Here is a 19,147-nt window from a genome sequence, read left to right on the forward strand (position 1 = left end):
ATGGAAATTAATCTCTTAAGCTGCAATAATAAATTGATGTATCCGTCAACTGCTGGGTTACGTGATGGAACTCTCGAGATGGTAGTTTTCAAGACTTTTTCGTTTCTCTGCGAGTACCTGTAGTTTGTTCTTTTATTTTTAATTTTTTGGGGTACGGTGCATGTTGGTTGATTATACAAGAGCATATAACCTGGAAATCTCGTATTCCTAATCTTGGTTTCACGTTCGGATTTTGGACGATATCGGGGTATCAATCCCACATCCTTATGATATAAGTATTACGCGGGGGCTTCTGTCTGCACGTCTAGCTACATGCAGCTGCTACAGATTTTAGATACAATGCAATTTAATTGAAGTTTAAGTTTCAAAGTATTTAAAATTAATTTACTTATAACTAGCAGATTCTGAGTGTAAAGATATAAATTTAATATAATTTAATTAAAATTTAAGTTTTGAAATATTTAAAATAATTTAATTATAACTATCAAATTCTAGTAAATCATGTCTCATTTTTATTTAAAAATACTTATAAAACTTGTAGAACCAAAAGCATAACTTACCCCTACTTTTATATGGTTTAAGAAGACGTGTGCAGACGAATTTTGGCAACTTGAATGCGTGAAAGTTTGGCAATCTTAACACATCCACCTCCCTAATGCTACGTGGCACGGCGAATTTTGTAACGTGCAGGAATCAGCTGAATATTGGGTACTTTTCATCCATGCGATGACTTTGTCACTCTCTGATAGTGCATTATTGTTTTAGAGTAAAGGAAGCCCTTCCATGATGCCAATGAAAATGAACTAGGATAAGCATTGCTAACAGCAGCTGCTTGAAGCTTTTATGTTTCTAAACTTCAAAGCCCATTCCAATTGAATTTGCCATCATTTGTCGATCCATCCAATCCTTAGTATTATTCCAAGGGATTGTGGTGCCCAAAAACAAAGGAATTTTATAACATGGGGAGGTCGCGAGGATATTCCAAATTGCCCTGATAGGAAAATAACTCACTTCGTTGAAGATGCCATGAATTTTAGCAGCCAATGTACTTGTTGGCTGGATTGGATCAGAAACAGTATTCAATATACTTGTCAACTAGCCGTTGTACCAGGTTAATTAGCCATCAAAGCTCAAATATTTGGAGGTCATGATTTCATGTTAATTGTTCTTGTTGGCTTAGATCGACTGGTTTCTTGGGTTCTTCCCTAAGGTATCGCAAAAGATGGAGCAGTGAAACATTGTTGGCAAAGGGGCAACAGGTAGTGCGCCCTTTCTTTCTTTCTTTCTTTTTTTTTTTTTTTTTTTTGATAAAACGGTGTTTCATATTACTCTTAAATAAGTACAGTCAATTACATCAGCAGAAATAAAATAAAACAGAGCATTAGGAATATTAGTATCTCTAGTCCAAATAAACTTTTCAGAATGCCGAGCAATAAAGGAGGCAATCCAATCAGCCAGTAGTGCGCCCCTTCTGAGCAACGAACGATGTAAGAGAACCGGCTCAACCACTAGTCCCCGATTGCTACGGAAGACTAAGGAATCAAGCGGGGAATGAAGCGGCAACGTATTGCAGCACTCGCACATGAATTCCATCTTGTTCGGCCGATGAAATACGTCTTCCACATTTAGTCCGAGATAACAGCTGTTGGCCTACACTTTTCAAATTCTTCAGCATTCTGACGATATTTCAAGTTGCAGTGACGTGGCTCGCACCTGAGATTCAAGCGATCATGTTTTGTTACTGCATTCTTTCCTAATAATTTTTGTTGCGATGAGGATTGAGTTCAGAGATGGGAATGGTGGTTTCAGGACGGTCATGGTCAACAGCTTTGCTGTCAAGTTATTCGCGACTTGATGTTTTCATTCCCTCAGAACAGTAATTACAGTTATTAAACCGCATAAGAAAGAACCTTGGCAAGCCAGTAAAATTCTATTGTCTCTTGACATGAATGAAGACGTAAATGAGCAAAAATTTCGTCAGCATATGGGTAAAATAGGTTTTTTATTACCCTCTCCTTAAACGAGCTCATGAACGGATATCGGAAAATTACACCAAATCTTGCTACACGTCAAAATCAACGCACTGAATTTACATTGTCATGCATCAGCTGAAGAAGCAAAAGTAACCAATGATCCATCCATGAAACAGCATACTTGATCTTTCTCACAGTTAATTTATCTTCCTCAGCCCCTTGAAAATTGCAGCTAAAATCCTCTTCGGGTCCTCACTGAGACGGCTCTCTTCCCTCCATTTGAGTGTTTCATGTGCGACTTCTCTGCAGCGTCCAGGTAAACGCTCCCAGTTCGTGATTTTGCTTCAGAATAATACATTGCGGTGTCATCTTCATTTTTTGATCCCCATCCCTTCTTATCTCTCTCTTCATGCAAAGAGTCCTTCGCATTATATCTTACTGGGTTTCTTCGGTAGGGAGGCTGAAGGTAAGAGAGTCGTTGCTTGTCAGGTAAGCTTTCATCCGAAGCCAAGTCAACGTGCCTGGCCATTTGGTTACCACCTCCATTTCTTCCTCCCAAGCTCAGAACTCTGCTACTCGTTGGTAATGGATTCGCTCCTAAATTCTGATCCTTTTCTGTCTCGCTGTCACCCTTATCGAACAAAATTTCCTTCCCCCTCCGCCCCGGGGAACCCAATTCATTTGAGGCCATGTTTTTATGCTGGAAAGGAGCCTCAGTGGAATCTGAGCTTGAGGAAGATGAGGATCTCTCCAGCCATGGCGCGAACTTCTCTCGGAGTCTTTCCTTTTGAAGCAAACTATTGTTACGTGCCGGTATTTCCTCTTCCGACTCTGAACTGTAGCTCCGGACGGGATGGATCTTCTCAACGTCTCTAACTCCCGTCCAAGTTTCGTCCTCATTCCTGGTCTTTTCACATGATCCAGTTTTCCTTTCACCGTCTGATTTGCCCGGACCACCGGAATCGTTCCCTTGGGACTCTGATCGCGAGATCTCTACCGCAGCCCTTGCAGCTGCTGCAGCATGTGCCGCAGATTCATAGGCAGCTCGTGCTGCGCTCGCCACATCTTTGTACTCCTGCTTTGATCTCAATGACGAATTATCGTCCTGATCCAATTCAGACAGCTCCTGGGCGGTTTCCGATGCTATGTTCACCACCGGCCGGCTCTGATTCCTTCTCTGTTTCAGGTTTGGATCCACCTGCATCAATTAGCGTTCGAAAATAAGTAACGTGCTCGAAGATAGGTAATTGGACGTCACCACCAGCTAGCTAACCTCTGGAATCTCAGGAGGCGGCTCATCAAAATCCAGTTCGATCCCTTTCTCGACAGCGATCTCCTTCGTCACCCTCTGTCTGTTTTCCAGGCTCGGCTGTCTGGTTGACAGCTTCTGTATCATCTGCAAAGGAATCGAAACCGGAAACTCCTTCAAAAAAGTTGAGTGGTGATTAAAGAGATCCCGAAATTAAGTCAGTAACATCTGAATCAACACTACCTTCGTATTGACACCACAATTGTTCCGCAGCTCGACTGCAGCAGCGGCGAATTCCTTCCCGAACATGGATGCAAATATATATCGAGCGCTCTGCAGCTCCGGCATGTCCCCACACCTCGAGGCAGCAAAGATTAGGCTCGAGATCGCCTCCCGGAGCTCCTCCGGGCAGTACTCCCTGCACTCCCAGTGACCAAACAAATGCTTTGAGAAGCAGTAGAAGAAGAGAAAGTACTGCTGCACTGAAACCAACAAAGGCCAAGTAAGAAAGACTCACTTTTGGTGCTCCAAGAGGATAGCCCTTTCGGTGATGAGATGGCAGTAGCCTTCTATCATCACATACACTTCCAATATGTTCTGCTCCTTCATCACATGCTCCACCTGAAACACAAGCACCAAAACAAGCCCATCAGACCACGGTTTTCTTTTTGTTTTTATAAAAAAAAAATGGTATCCAACATAGATAGATAGATTGATAGATAGATCGGTGATTCATGGGTCTTAACCCGAAGGAAAGCATGGTCAACATGGCCGAGTTGGAGGAGCTGAGCGACGTCGCCCCGGGCCTGGCCACACCGGACCTGGCGGCGGTTGCGGAGGATGGCGAGGCGAGATACGGTGAGGCCGAGGAGGGTCTTAAGCTTGGATATCTTCCTTGAGGTCCTTCCCCACAGAAAGTCCAGCTTCTTTCCCATCTGCTCCTCTTTTCTTCCTTGGAATAGCCCACCGCGCCCGGCTGCAGAGGCTTTGGAGCACTGCGGGGGAAGCAAAGCAGCTGGTTTTGCCTGTATAATTACTGATGCGAGTGCTATTGCTTTTATAGTCTAATGTGGTTTCTTGTAGGCTAAGGATTTTCTGCGGTTGCCGACTAAAGCAAGGAAGGCATTTGGGTGCGTAGTTCGCTGAAGAAGTTCTCGGTCCGAGTAATGGGCTCCGTTGTTTGCACGAAGAGCCAGCTCTAATTTGATTAGGTAATGAATTGAAGACGGTGTCTTAGACTAACGTGTGAACGATGCAGGAACTGAAAATTTAGTGCCGACTGGCTTGGCTGGGGCTTCGGATTTTGATGAAGAAATGACCGCAGCTTTATCAACGAAATCATTAGTTTAGTGAAGATTTTTATTGCACATTAGATGTTTATCGTACAATACAATTTATAAGGAAGCTGCTAATATTTTTTTCATGAATGCGATCATGCGTGTAACCGTATAAATATTTAAGGACTTAAGACAAAAATCATTTCCTGATATAGGCCACTACAACTACAACTATCCCGGCCCCTCAAACCCCTCCTATCCTCCCCCTCCCAAAAAAGATCGGTAAGTATGATACAGCAGCTTAAATGTCCTTTCTAATAATTGAAATGCTAAGAGTGGTTTTTGAAAACATAATTTGGAGTTCTAATGCCCTTACTATTCCTTGATTACAGTAAACCGAGTTGTCATGCCCCTAGAGAATATGTGGCCATGTTGTGTGCCATACCCGAATTTTGGGTTCGAGGCGTAACAGAGTGGTATTAGAGTTTAGGGTTAAGATCATTGGATGAATTTATGATAGGAAAAAATTATCAGAGCTTAGGTTTAAGATCATTAGGAATTGTAACAGAAAAACTATCAAAGCTAAGGTTCAAAATCATTGGGGATTGTGATAGAAAAACGGACAGAGCTTAGATTTAAGATCACATGAAATTATGACATAGTGGTATCAGAGCTAAAGGTTATGATCTCTAGAGACGTGGTACTACTTGTCTAACATGCATGTATGGCTATGCATGTGTTTGATAATCTTAGATTATAGTTCATTTTTTAAGAAATGTAATATACTTTACATACCATAGTTTCAATATCTCTAAATATTGAAGGCACAAACTAGTGTAGTTAATAAAATATTTAGGGTTATTAACTAGTACCAAGGAATTGATTGAATTCTCGTCCTCATCTCGATATCAACCAAAATTCCTCCTGTTCTAGTTTTACCCAAAAAAAAAACATTAATATTCAGTAACTTATCATCCTATATCCGCATGCTGGTTGGATAATCTGAAGCGTATCTGATGGTATTGCTTCCACATTTATCAATGCTACCACTTTCTTGATAGCCCAGAGGCCATTTAATCAACCTCATTTTGGAATCGAAAGAGGATTAATTCTAGCACGCGTCGCCGCATATAAATTTCATCATTAATTCGTTCAATCGCGCCATGCGCGAAAGCAATAAAATCTATTGTTTGTTTGAGTCCATACGTATGTATAAAATCTCATTGCCTGCCTATGTGCTTTTGCACAGGCAACCACTCACTGGGGGAAAACTTGTTTTAATGGAATAAGCAAAACGAATAGGTGAGGACAAGCTTTCTTTTGAATTTCAAAACCCCTTTAACTTTTTAGGTTTGGCGTCCCCTTTCTTAGGCTTTGGCGTTACCCTTTGGGTAACAAAAAAGTGGGACAGGTCAATGATTGCTCGATTGGCATTCTCATGAGAGCAGGCAGAGTTAGAACGACCTTCGTTGAAGGAGCCTAAAAGGCGGCGAGACTCGGCCTTTGTGCGCGTTGGGTCGTGATTTTGGGTGGGAAATCACAGCGGCCGCGTTCGTCCCGACACGGACACCTCCACCGCTGAGACCTGGTCGTGTCCGGCTGCCCCCCCGCACGCCACCGCTTGTTTCTGGTTTCTGCGAAGCTGCTCGCAAGTTACAAAATAGAGGATATATAACTTCACAATCTGTCCTCTAGATCTTTCTATAGATAGATGGACCCATCGATAAATTTCTATTGATCCGGTTTCAAAATTGATGAACAAGAGAGATCCCAAAATATTTATGTGGAAGAAAAAAGATGAATAGATTGGGCTGAGCCAATAGCTGGGCTGGGTACGATGATGGGCGAGAGAGGAAAATAAACCTCCGAGATGGATTGGAAAAAGTGACCTCCGTATGCCAGTGGTGCTCTTATCCTTCTAAAATTGCTTGAGCTATTGAACATTAATGAAGGACGTGTCGTTCGACGCCAAGCATGGAAGTCCATATGAATATGACTGGTTTAGAGGGGCTCCAATTGCGACACTTAATAATATGATCATGATAGATATAACTGGTACATATCTAGTCTATTGTATCCACCATTGCTCTATAACACCAACTCTTCTTAGATATATCTGACTGTCCGTGTTGCCCCACTCCTTGTTTTTTCTATCCTGCTTTTCCTTTACCTGCATCTCTCCTTAAGACCATGTGAAGTAGACTGGTCCAGATTTTCCTACCCGGGACTGCTAAATTGGTCAGAGTGTGCTGCTATTAACCATAAAAATTGAAGATTCGAGACATTTCTCTAATATTTATGATTTGCTCAAATAAATCTTTTTTTTAAAAAAATGTAGTATTATATTCTAGTATGATGTACTATGAATATACACATCAATAAATTCTAGTCCTGAAAAAAAAAGAAGCATCCTACCACCATATGAACATTCATGGATATTGAGATATATAATAAAAGTATAAGATAATCGATACCGGATAATCCTTGCATTGATAAGTTCACAAGAAAGACAGAATTTTATTTTAAAAAATGCTAGAAATGTTATCTTATGTATAATTCAAAAAATTTTATCTTATGAATATAGGCATTATTTTTTATCCATAGCCAATCCATCAGTAATCATCACCGACCATTTAGTCCTAAATTTCTTCACGCCATTTTTTATTTTTAAAAATCAAGAATGATTTTTGCAAAGAATAGTGATATTTTCAGAGCCCATTTTATTATTTCTGATCAGTAAATTATAAATCGACAACTATATCTTTTACTATACCAAATTACCAACGGAAGATCTCTATTGTATTAAAGGACATAATGATTGGTCTTATGATTTATTATCTCAAAAAACAATAAAATCAACTTTATGCAAGACTTATTTAGCGTAAAATTTGTATGGCTCGGCATGAAGACTTACGTCAGCCACAGATAGGCATGAAAAATTGCATCAACATAGCAAGCAAACGGCAATTTACGGCTTGCGTGCATTCGAGCACAAAAGAAAAATTTGGCGAGGGTGCCTTCTCTTTCCACGTCGATACCAGTGAAGTACATGCAGTTGAAGTAACCAAAAAAAAGTACATGCAGTCGAGTGCGGGGAAGGAAAAGGTTGTGACGATTCTTTCTTTATGTTTTCCCGGGGTAGAGCGAGCCGAAGGCATCAACTTTTGGGTGGGAATTTGACTGCTAGGATTTGTCTCCAGTCTCCACTTTCGAGGAAGTTGCTCGTGAGCGTAGTTATTTATCGCAGTCCCGTCTCGTTCACGTTGCCTAGAAAACGAAAGAAAGGACGTAATCCCAAATCACGGCGTTATGGGTCAAATCCGTCCCTACCCATTTCATATTCTCACGCCTCCTTCTCTCAATCAGACTATTAGGAATCGCCCGTACAATCATTCTAGAATCTTAAAAGACTTGTGAAATGCCATTCTTGAATACGAGCCTCTATATGGGATTATACTGTAGCAACCGTATAATATGATATAATATTAAAAAGAATTTTGAAATATATATATTTTTTTAAAAATAACTGTTAAATATAGCATTATAGCCTATAATATTTTTCATGTCTTTGGTGCTATATTAGTATTATAAAACCAAAAACAATAATTAATGGACTCCTTTTTGCACTAAAACGTTTGAGACTATTGTCTATTATTATAACATTTCTATATCTATATTTGTCGGATTCAAGCTTAAAATTCCATTTTAAAGAATTACATGTTTCAGAATAAAAATATGTTATTAAATACTGAAAAATCACGGAAAAAATCCTTCTCCTAAAGAAAGATTGGTATATATATTGCTTCTTAATTCAATTGAAAAAATCTCCTGCGCTGACCATGTTACTGCATCAATCCTTAACTATCATGTAGAACTTAAAAATAGTTCACCAGCATGCTGTAGCATCGCTCATAATACAAAAGTCATCATAGAAAATAATGCATAGGCAACATTCGTGTTGAACAATTCTATTATGTATATATCAACAAATTAAAATATTATTTTTTGAATTGAAATTAGTTCTGAATTGAAAAAATATATATCATTTTGATATTATAAACTATAAAAAATTGTTAAATAACAGCCTTGATTCCTCTTATTTCACTGTCATTGCTGCTGAATTATGACTAGATAATGATAGTTTTTTTACGTCCATCTTGCATATATGCCTTGAAGGCCTTTTAAACTGTCATAATAAGAGCAGTCATTCTCGCCGTTACGAAGACTCGCCTTAATCTTGACTAAAAGGGCGACCTCGACTTTGTAGTTTGCACATAAGGATTCTTCAGTACAGCTGGTCAATTGAGGGATCATTCCCAGCCTCACGAAGTAACATGAGCAGTTCTTCCAACAGCAAATACATTATGAGCCTAAAATCTGTCGATCTGTCGACACCCACATGCCATCCCCAATTTTCCACAGAGTTTATGGAGACCATTATTACTAGGCCCGCATTTCAAATGTCAAGGCAAAATTAATCTACGTGGTCCTCTTCCACTGTCTAACGGTGGACAGCAATGCCGAAATCCAATCGATGTGGATTGAGTTATAAAGTTTCATGCACCCTGCTATTGTGCTCCTGTGTTAGACTATATCTCTTCACTCTTTAGTGGCAATTAACTATGGGGTATGTAGGTTTTATATGACCCATACCATCCATTGCCATTTATAGCAACTTAGGACCTCAACTAAAATGTCTAGTCGGAAGGTCTTATTTGGGTTTCTTGATCCTGTATAAGTACCCAAGATCTATCCAGTGAATACCGATGTGGAACTAAACACACGCCCGCACGGGGCCTCACATGCTTATCCCGTTCAAGTTCCGACATCCTCGTCAGGGTATGAGTTCAAATATATTTAAATATAATCACAAATACCACGATCGGCTCGTGGTTCACCCCAATGGATCCGTATTACAATGTTCCCTAGTCCATATAGATTATGGGCCGGATTACAATGGCTCTGGTACCATTTTATAACAATTTAGGACCTCATTCAAAATGGCTAGCCGAAAAATATTATTTGGATTTTTTGATTCTATATAAGTACCTAAGATCTAACCAGCGAATAATCGATATGGAACTAAGCACATGCCCGCATGGGTCCTCACACCATTCCTACTTCAATATCTTCAACGATCCATCCGAATCTATTAAACAGGACTCATGCTTTACGCACCGGTCTCTCATAACAATCAGGGGAGGAAGGCCCGTGTTCCAGCCCACGAGTCACCGTGCACGAGGCTTTTCATTAACTGACCCATAACAAATTGGGCTGTAATTGGGCCTTACACGCACATCATACAAGCCTGGCTCAACCCCGCTAGTCTTTTTACGAGTTAAAAAAGACACCCGGAGAACGGCCTCGGTCGGCTCCGATGAACGCCGTCGCGTCCTTCTTCCCCGCTTGAGTGCTCGGCTTGTCTTCGCCCTCGATGGGATACATCCGGGAGGCAAGAGAAAACCATGTCAAGAAGAAGGTGGAAGAAGGTAATGGAGCTCACCCCACTCTCCCGCTCTCGCTTCCAAAACCCTCCACTTCCAATTTTAGTTTTCTTTAAAATGATGGGATCTGGAATTTGGGAGGAAGAGCAATCCCGCTGAACTTCTCTTCCAATATTCCTATTTTTTTTTGATCCTGTAACTAGTACCTGCTTTTACAATGGAAGGAGGGAAAGAAATTCGGTGAACTGCATTTGTCTAAGTTCTTGCAATTGCAAGCCTGACTGATCATATTTTTCTGTGATTTTTCTTTTCCTTCTCTTATGGGTAGGTAATAATAATAAAAAAACCGAATCTCTTAGAGTTTCTCAGTATGGATTTATGAACTTCAGATGCTTAGGATATGATGGTTTTGCTGCTTACAGGTCAACGAGTCAAATTTGTTGGTGTTCCCGATAGTTGAGATCTATGGCACTGGTTGCGGAGATTTTTTAATCCTCGTTTCTTTCTTGTTATGTATGCCTACTGATTTTATGATGTTATTGAATTCGTAAATTTGGTTTCAAATTGTAGAATGCAAGGAGTTTTAGCACTTGGATAAAACAAAATGGTCACTAGAAGCTCACGGTTTGATCATTGTTGACAATGAGGAGAGTACACCGAGCATTGGGAGACATAACCCTCTAAGGCAAACAAAAGTGAATGGGCAGGACGGTAGGTTAGCTTTTAACCCTTTATTGGGGTTGGGTTTTTATTAACCTAGTGCATGCTTCGAGGGGATTAATTGATTTCATGTCCGTTGACGGTCCTGGGGAGTGTTTATAAGAAGCTACTTCAGCTTGGTTTCTCCACAACAATGTGAAAGAAGAAGAGTTTGTACCAGGCGACAGCATGATTTGTATGAAAAGTCAAAACTAACAAACAGTAGAGTTGGGGGAATAAAGCATTTGTGCTATTAAATAGAAATTGTGGCAATTTCGTTGGTGCATTTATAAGTACATGCACCCTTAATGCCATATTGCCTTATTTGAAAGGTTGGAAGGGATGCTGCCCACCACATTTATTTGAGAGCCTTATTGATAATCTTTTATTAGGAATAGTTAATGGATTGGGTTTTTAGGACCATTTCATTTGTCATAATGCTATATCCGAACTTCTCTCTTCTTTCTCCTCTCTTAGTCTCCCTCATATCACATCTACTCTTAGCTTACCTTTCCTAACAACACCACAAGAAAACTAGAGGCATATAAAAGAAGGCTCCTAGTCTGAAAAACAAGAGTTTGATTTAGATTGGCTGAGTTCAGAGGCTGCTGCATGCCTCTATGATTCCTTCTCATTCTTTGCTGTTTTCTTATATTTGTAGTATTTGGTTGGTTGGTTGGGGCATCTCCAGTTTCATCCTTTATCTATGAGGTGCAAAATACTGCACGAAAACCCTGCTTAGTGGTGGATTCCTTGATCTGGTGACCTCCTTCCCTTACTATTTTGCTTCCCCTATGATTGGTCATCATCCTAGTCCTTTCTATCTTTTTGTCTCTTATCACATTTACACCTTCAGTTTATATCTTCTAATATGGGCTTCATGTCAGGTACTTCAAATTCATAATTTCCATATGCCCCTCTATCCTCTGTACATCAACCCTAGCAGGGCCAATGGGTTGGGTGGAGCTTAGCTTAGCTGGGTCTAATTGAAATGATAAAATACAAAAGCTTGACTCTTATCCAACCTGACTTGACATTAAATCAAGTTGCACAATCCTAACCCACCCTCTAGTTGAACCCCCAGTAGCCTGCTTGACATAAACTGGCATGATCTGACCTGCCTAACCCTTCTTGATCTTACGCCCTTATTCAATTTGGCCAATCTTGGTATGATCTGCCTTACCTGACACACCATGCTTTACCTTCACCCGACTCAAACCAATGCCAAACTCCCATGAAACAAGAAAAAAAAGGAAAAAATAGTAATGAAATCCCATGTGATAATATGTTTAATATAAAACGGTTTAGGTGACATATTAAAAAAGAAGAACATGAAGAAGATAGTCTACTTATCCCATTTAGCTAACTCAACTTGACCCAAAATTACTTTGCACTAGTGACTAATGATCGCTCAGATAGTGTAGAATGTAAATTATCATTAGCAGGTACGAAGCTAAGAAATTGTAATATCGTAAAGAGAAAGATCATTTATCTTTGAGTGATTGTTGTATGTCTAAATTTAGCTCATCCTAGCCATGCTGCTAATGCATCAAATGATCAACTATACCATCTTGTGGTCATGGTGAAACAGCTAAAAGCAGTTGTCTTTTGGTAAAAGAAAATGCATAGAATATACAATAGATTTTACATTTCCATTGGGATGTGAAAAGGAATGCAACTTAGTCTGTTAAAAGTCCTGTTATTGTTTGCGGTAATGCAAGAGAAGATACAAGTTAGCTATAGTGTCAACTTAGTAGTTGATTGCAAATCATTTTTGTGGCCGTTGACTGATGTGATATTTCCAGCTTTAGGCAGCAAAATGAAGCAAAAAGCACAAAGAATGCGACCATTGCTCTGCAAAGTATGCTGAATGTGCTGTGGGAAGAACTATATCAGTAGTTTGGTATTGTTGTAAACAAGCAAACGAGCTAAATGAATGCCTTCATCAATAGTAAGTTCATATGGTTTAAGTCTATAAGACCAGAATTCACTTTCATATGAGTTGGCTCCTGGATACTAATTTTGGTTGATTTCATATTGTTATATATGTGTATATCTTAATATGCATGCCGTGGAGGAGCAAAATTGAATTTTTGTCATTGATAAGGCTTCCTCGGTTGTTTTACATGTCGGATGGTCCTTTTGTAAATATCATTTTGTCGATACAATGTGTCCTATGATTGTGCTTTTGCCGTTACATGTTTGCTTACACTAGTTTAAGCTATAGCAAGCTTAATCTTTTCTCCTTTTGGCTTGTTTCTCATATAAGAATCTAAGTTGCTTGCGTGTTAATGGTAGGTTGATCTATTTATGGTTTCAAATTCACCATTTCGGTACTGGAGCCCGTACCGGTACCATCTTGTTACTATGTCGGTACGTTCGGTACAGAGGTCAGATAATCAACAAAAGATTTTTGTAATATGCATTGGAATTTTGAACAAATAATTCCCCATAACTGGGAGCAACAAATAAAGATTGTTTGTTGAATTTGTCCGATCTGCAAGGAGAAGTGCTCTTCGTTGACTCTTTGCTTCTGACACTAAGGATTGCTCCAGCAAAGGCATTTAAAAGGATAAGAAATCTTCAAACGGTACGCAGAGGCAGAAGGCATGAAACAAGAAAGCTTAGTGGGATAGCAGGAAAAGCAAGCCCACATACCGACACTCAGTACACCCCTCATACCGCGTATTGGTTTGGTACCAATACGCATTGGTATCAACTGGTACGGCAAACCATGCTATGGTTCTCTTCTTCTTATTGGAGGAAGGATAAGAGGGTGGGGTTCATCAAATCCATCTTATGATGGATGTATCCCTAAAGAAGTTTATATGGAAGAGTTTCATTTAAAATGTCATCTTTTTTATATTGAGTCTACCTTTGCTTCAAAAATCTTTACCTTTGAAGCGTATCATGATGCGTACCTATCACAACATATTAGAACTTTACTTTCCTTTTTAGTAAATTTACAGCTGAACAGCAGGGGAGAAACCTGAAGCCATGTAGTTGGTAGGGAGCAAATTATTGGTTGGTGCCTTGAGCAGATACATTTTCAAAGCTCTCATATTTGCAATTGAGAAAAGATCCACAAATTCATGGACGGGAATACATTATCTAACCATGGAAGAAAATTGATCATGAAAGACCTAAACTTGAGGCAAATTCATGTGCAATACCAACATGTGAGGATGATGTCGGTCTGTAGCTTATTTTGCTGTTGCTGATCCAGATAGTACTCCAAATGAAGGAATTTAGAAGGAAGATTCTATGGAATCTCCTTTGGGTAGTCTTGTTGGGAAGATTTTTGACAATGACTCTGTTACATGACAGGAAGTTTCTTACATTGCCCACTGTTCCAGATGCAACGACCCACCTGAGAGCATATGGTATATCCTAGAGGAATGCTCATACACCAAGGAATCTAGGATTTATCTCAAGATGGTTAAGGATAGCAAATATGAAGATGATGGAAGACTTGCTTGCTGAAATTGTAAGCATTAAAGACTTCAGGAACATTCTTGTTGAAGAATATGAGTGAACAATCATGGGATAGGCTTGTTGGATGCTTTGAAAAGAGCAAACAGGATCAACTAATTGGTCAGTGAGAAACACTCTGCTGCAAGCTAGTGATTTCCGAAGTCTAAATGTATACTACAAATTGCACTATAGGAGGAAAGGAATACCTTAGAGGAGCTGGGACTATGTTCCGTCCTTATTGGGCAAGAAAAAGCAAGTTTAAAATAGAAGTCTCTTAAAGGGCAATGGATTAAGATTAACATAATGTGGTCCTTTAAGTAGGTCTGGTCTTGTGGGCCTAGGCATTATGGTTAGAGGTGCTTGTGAAAACTTTTTTACTCTTTGATGGATCATGGAATTAATTCTCTTGATGCAAAAGCTTAAGCTTGCTTAATACAGCAGCTATTAAATGAAGGTGTGAAGAATCAAAGCTTTATGTGGAAGTGGACTCCTTGTTGACAAACATGTTTGAGGGGCTTGGAAGGCAAGTTGGTGGCTGAGACTTGTGGTATTAGTATATTAGAAGTACCTGTAACCAGATCCAAGGTTGCATCTCTAGCTGTACTTCTAAATAAGTTAGATCGACTAGTTACCTGCTAGTAGGCTAATCAAGAAGTTTTCTTTTATTATCTTTTACACCTGGTTGTCTGGCGAGTCAGGAGATCTTCCTGCAGAGCTGAACTCCATAATTGGAGCTGTACAGATTAAACAGTCCAGATCATACTGTTGAAAATGATGCTGTGAAAAATTTAGAGTTTGTTATGTTGATCATGATTTTCAGCATCTGGTATGCGAAGAAACCACAGACACATGCACACACAGAGAGACAGAGAGGGAGCCTTCTTACCCATGAATAAAGACGTCACTAAATAGAATAAATTTAGGAATAAGATTAGGCAGTTTTATGTCATCTATATCCCAGCCTACTGAATTTCGGTCTGCATTTTTTTCGACTGTGTGTTTATGATTATTAGTTTTATAAATTCTTGATTTGTATGGTATAGCTTGCAGCTTGCATTTTCATACCCTAACACTAATAGTACCACTTCATTTTGTCTGCTGATCCATGGATAAGAAACCACCTATATATTGATATTTGGTTTTGGTTTATGCAAATTTTAGATGTTGTCCATTATGATTATTTGTGTGGGTTCTCAATTTAGATGGGCCACTGTGAGTTTTGCTTCATTAGGATTTGCCTCAAATTTAACCTGTAAAATTATGTATAACAGAAATTTTTATAAAGAGGTATGTATTTAAGGTTTTGAAGGGAGCTGAAGGGGCTTATAGTTAGGGTTTTGAAATGTGCTGAGGGGTTGTATGTGTGACACATGTGCCTGAGCAATATGGTGTTTTATGCATTTGAATGCCCACCTAGATGGATTTGTGAAACAGTAGGTTTGTTTTACAAATCCAAAATATTTGGACATCTTACAGTGACGTCTATGACGATTAGCTCCATGGAAGATCACAAATAGTAAGTGCATTGAAATCCCATGGATGTTTGTCTGGTTAGTAGATCTGTCAACGAGGTTTTCGGTAGAACTCATCCGAGTATTTTGGATTTATCTTTTATTTGTTTATCAGACATTTTTAAAGTCATAGATTTTTCAGTTTTTGTGAGATGGGTCCCAAAATTTTGCAAACATTTTCTTCCCAGATTTATGCAAAGCTACTCTATTTCCATTTTGGAATTCCATTGTTCAGTATCTAACAGTTAAAGGATGTGGGTTTCTGATCTTTAAGTTTATTGCTTTTAAAAATGTATAAATACCCTCGTTTCTCTGACCAAATTGTTTTTTCTTATTTGACAGATGTCTCTTCTCCATTGAACTGGAGTTGGACTATCCTTGCACTGTTCTCGAACATTACCTCTCATGCTTCTTGCTGTTTCCTCTTGGTTGTGTGCTCGTTTATGCAGTATGTCCTTAAGTAGTCCATACAAGTCTGCTCCTCTGCAAATACTGCAAAAACCTTCAGTCGTTTTTCTTTGGAAGAATTATGACTATTTTTCTCCTTCTTGTTGGCAGTACCAGTGACAATGTCTTGGAAGAAATGAAGAAAATATCACATGCTTGAACGGGAAAGAAAGGACAGAAGTCAGCTCTAAGCAGCTTTTACATTTTGGCATCCATTGCAGAGTTAACATATCATCTGTTACATTGGAATATCCTGGCCCATTTTGTGTTGTTTGGTAGAAGCCTGGAAAGGACTGTAACGACGTATGTGTTTTCATATTTATTTTCTCAGACTCTGATTTTTTATGGTACAGTATCGTATATCGAGTCATGCCAAATGCAACGAGATTGAGACTCTGTTCATGAAGAGAACATGCTAGAGGACACAATGTTGCTTACAATGCTTGGAAACTGAGAACAAGGCAAAAAAGGGAATGCTTCAATTAAATCTTTTTCTATTTTTTGAGAATAAATTAGATCTCTTTCTTATTGTTTCACCTTGCTGTCATTCCAGTGATCTCGAACAGCATTCGACAACCGAATACGGATGGATCCTGGTGCTGTATGCTTTCATGTAACCATTTGCAGTGTGCATGCAGCGCTTCATCGTGCAGAGATTTTAAGGTAATACATAGCTGAAGGCGATTTAACTTCTTGTTACATGTCAGCCTGAGATGAAAAACTCGGGTGAATGGTCTGCTTGTTATTGATCTGAATCGTGTTTTCCAGCAAGCAAGACCCATCCTAAATTCCAGATGCAACTTCGACCATAGCCTACGATTTATGCGGTGTGACAAGTTGGAGCAGCCCACTGTTATTTCCACCTAACGTGTCTCGCGGTTGATCAGAAGCACTTGTAATCGAAGGAATGGGAGATCAGCAGTGACATTGGAACTTTCGAGCAGGAAATGGACGTGCCTAACAAGCGAACAAAGTCGGCACGGCGTGCGTGCTTTCTCTTCCATTAATTTATAGGGAGTGTTACAGCAGCCATGGAACGAAGAAAAGCTTCTCAAACTAATTAAGATTCCTGTATTCGTTGAGAAGCGACGTAGTTCCCTCAACATGCTACCAAGAATATATCGACAGGATTGCTATCTTTTCTTGATAAGTACCGGATTGATATCTTTATCCTTTCCATATTCCCACTTTCTCGTAGTCATCTTTTGACCCAATTCTTTGGTCGTCTCACGAGAGAGAGAGTGTGTGAAAAATGGCCCAACCGCCCGTCGGATAAGTTGGTTTGGTGCCATCTTTCCATATTCCCCTGGGAGGCCATTCTGAAAAAAAATTCGAATAGCTTTATAATTCAAAGTGACATGCTGAGCATGATCTATGGTTCTCAAAGGCGTGAGCACGATCGTACAGATGCCATGCAATCAGCACAATTCAAGTCATGAGATCGAGCGTATCTTGTGAATCAACTAAGGCTAAGGCTACTGATGCTGACCTACGCTACTTGCTTGGCTGAGCGACGGGTTGAACTTTCTTGTACCGACCGATAGAACAATTTTATAGAGTCAGAAGTAGAAAGGAAGGACACGACTCCATGTCTCTTATTTTAATCTGCTACCACTTCGGCTTTCATCTTCTATCCTTGGATGTGAGGTGAATTCGAAGCTTGTCTGACTTCTTGTTATTCTTAACAAGATGTTCTTATTGGCCATGATATGCATGCAGTATGTCCAGTTTCTGGTTTCGGTCCACTAAGACACGTGAAAAGCAAGGTACACTGGAAGGCTGGGATGGAATAAAATATCGCGGGTTATTGTGCTGAGACAACCGACCCACTAGGTTTAGCAATCTTTGTATTTATCCCTAGAAAGATTGGTTGTCATCCTCACCAATTTTTAAAAGAAAAGTTATAGTAATGATTTGTAAAGGGAACACAATCCAGTATTACCATGGTTTCAGGAAGGGCTATTATGATGTTCTAAACAAACTATTACCGTGGGAAAGGGTGTCCGAGTCTCTGGATTGGCTCAAGTAGGTCTCAACCGTGACTGCCTGGGGACAAGGTAGCTGCCTATAGCCCCTAGGCAACTGATGAGCCCCTTTTAATCAAACTATTGTTTATTTTCCACTGTTTACACTTAAAAATTAATTGGTTATAGATAAATTATAGAAAAGGATCAAAAATTTTAGATTGGTCAAAATTTAATTAGTTAATTAATTTATATATGATAATTGGAAAGACTAGTTTAGCTACTTGTCACTTATATAAAAGACCATGTATGAGTGGGTTTTTTTTTGCTAGAATTAACTTTCCGATGGAAGTTATTTAGATGAATGAGAAGTCAATCATACAAAGAACTGCATCAAGAGAATTACTAAGCATGAAAAATTATTGCTTTATAAAAGCTAGCAAGAAGACTTCAATGGGTCTCTCACGTTCTCACACACGACTTGGATGGATTTATCGCAGTCTCTTCACCAAATAGGCGATTTCAACCTGTTATATTAGAACTTATATTTTTATGTAATGTGGAGATTTAATCTACTCTACAGTGTATCTTGATTTTGGTGTATAAAAATGCTTGAGTGTTCTCCTTTTTCTAATCTCATTCCTTCTTTAAACCCATCTTATTTTATCTTGTTTTTCTCAATTACTTGTATTAGATATATCAATAGTACATGAATTCAAATTAAATAAAAGATTCTATATGATATCTTTCTCTTTGTCTTATTTATTCTTTTGGTGCACTTTTCTTTTGATATTTATTCTATATGAAATTTTAAGTCCTCCTAAGGCATGAAAAAGAATTCAAATAAACAAAGATCATCAAGAGAAAACTTCAAACACAAAAAAAGGTTGTTATATTGACCATTATTAGCTGTGATATCAAAATATGATAACACCCACAATTATGTCATTTTGCCTTTATGCATTGTATACATGAAATAATGTTTTTTTTTTTGAACCTACATAATTTTTTATAATATTAATCTTAATCAAATGAATAATGAAAGAGCTATTTTGTTGTTTTACTTAGGTGACATCCTAAAGCCAGAGCAAAAACAAAAGGTGACATCC

General features: G+C 39.0%; 1 protein-coding gene and 1 pseudogene across 3 annotated transcripts; one reads left to right on the top strand and one right to left on the bottom strand.

The window, feature by feature from the left end:
- Window positions 1–1,901: 1,901 nt before the first annotated feature.
- On the bottom strand, window positions 1,902–4,770 carry LOC103695492 (uncharacterized). Of its 2 annotated transcripts, none has more exons than XM_008776842.6 (5): window positions 3,969–4,770; window positions 3,740–3,843; window positions 3,466–3,640; window positions 3,247–3,369; window positions 1,902–3,171 (listed from the first exon to the last, which is right to left on the bottom strand). In XM_008776842.6, the coding sequence occupies exons 1-5, from the start codon at window positions 4,155–4,157 to the stop codon at window positions 2,206–2,208; spliced, it is 1,557 nt and encodes a 518-aa protein (XP_008775064.4). In that variant the 5' UTR covers window positions 4,158–4,770; the 3' UTR covers window positions 1,902–2,205. The 2 variants fall into 2 exon arrangements, with proteins under 2 accessions (XP_008775064.4, XP_088578258.2); XM_088722132.2 differs by having other exon boundaries at window positions 3,247–3,396; window positions 3,969–4,399.
- A 4,884-nt stretch (window positions 4,771–9,654) lies between these two features.
- On the top strand, window positions 9,655–17,251 carry LOC103695485 (uncharacterized; annotated as a pseudogene). Its single transcript, XR_015987243.2, has 4 exons — window positions 9,655–9,988; window positions 12,448–12,593; window positions 16,186–16,737; window positions 16,843–17,251. The product of XR_015987243.2 is annotated as an uncharacterized LOC103695485 (transcript).
- The last annotated feature ends 1,896 nt before the right edge of the window (window positions 17,252–19,147 follow it).

This window comes from Phoenix dactylifera, chromosome 5 (genome assembly GCF_051530095.1).
Source record: "Phoenix dactylifera cultivar Ajwa chromosome 5, Ajwa_hap1_PhDact_Kaust_v1.1, whole genome shotgun sequence".
In the NCBI taxonomy this organism is placed as follows: Eukaryota; Viridiplantae; Streptophyta; class Magnoliopsida; order Arecales; family Arecaceae; genus Phoenix; species Phoenix dactylifera.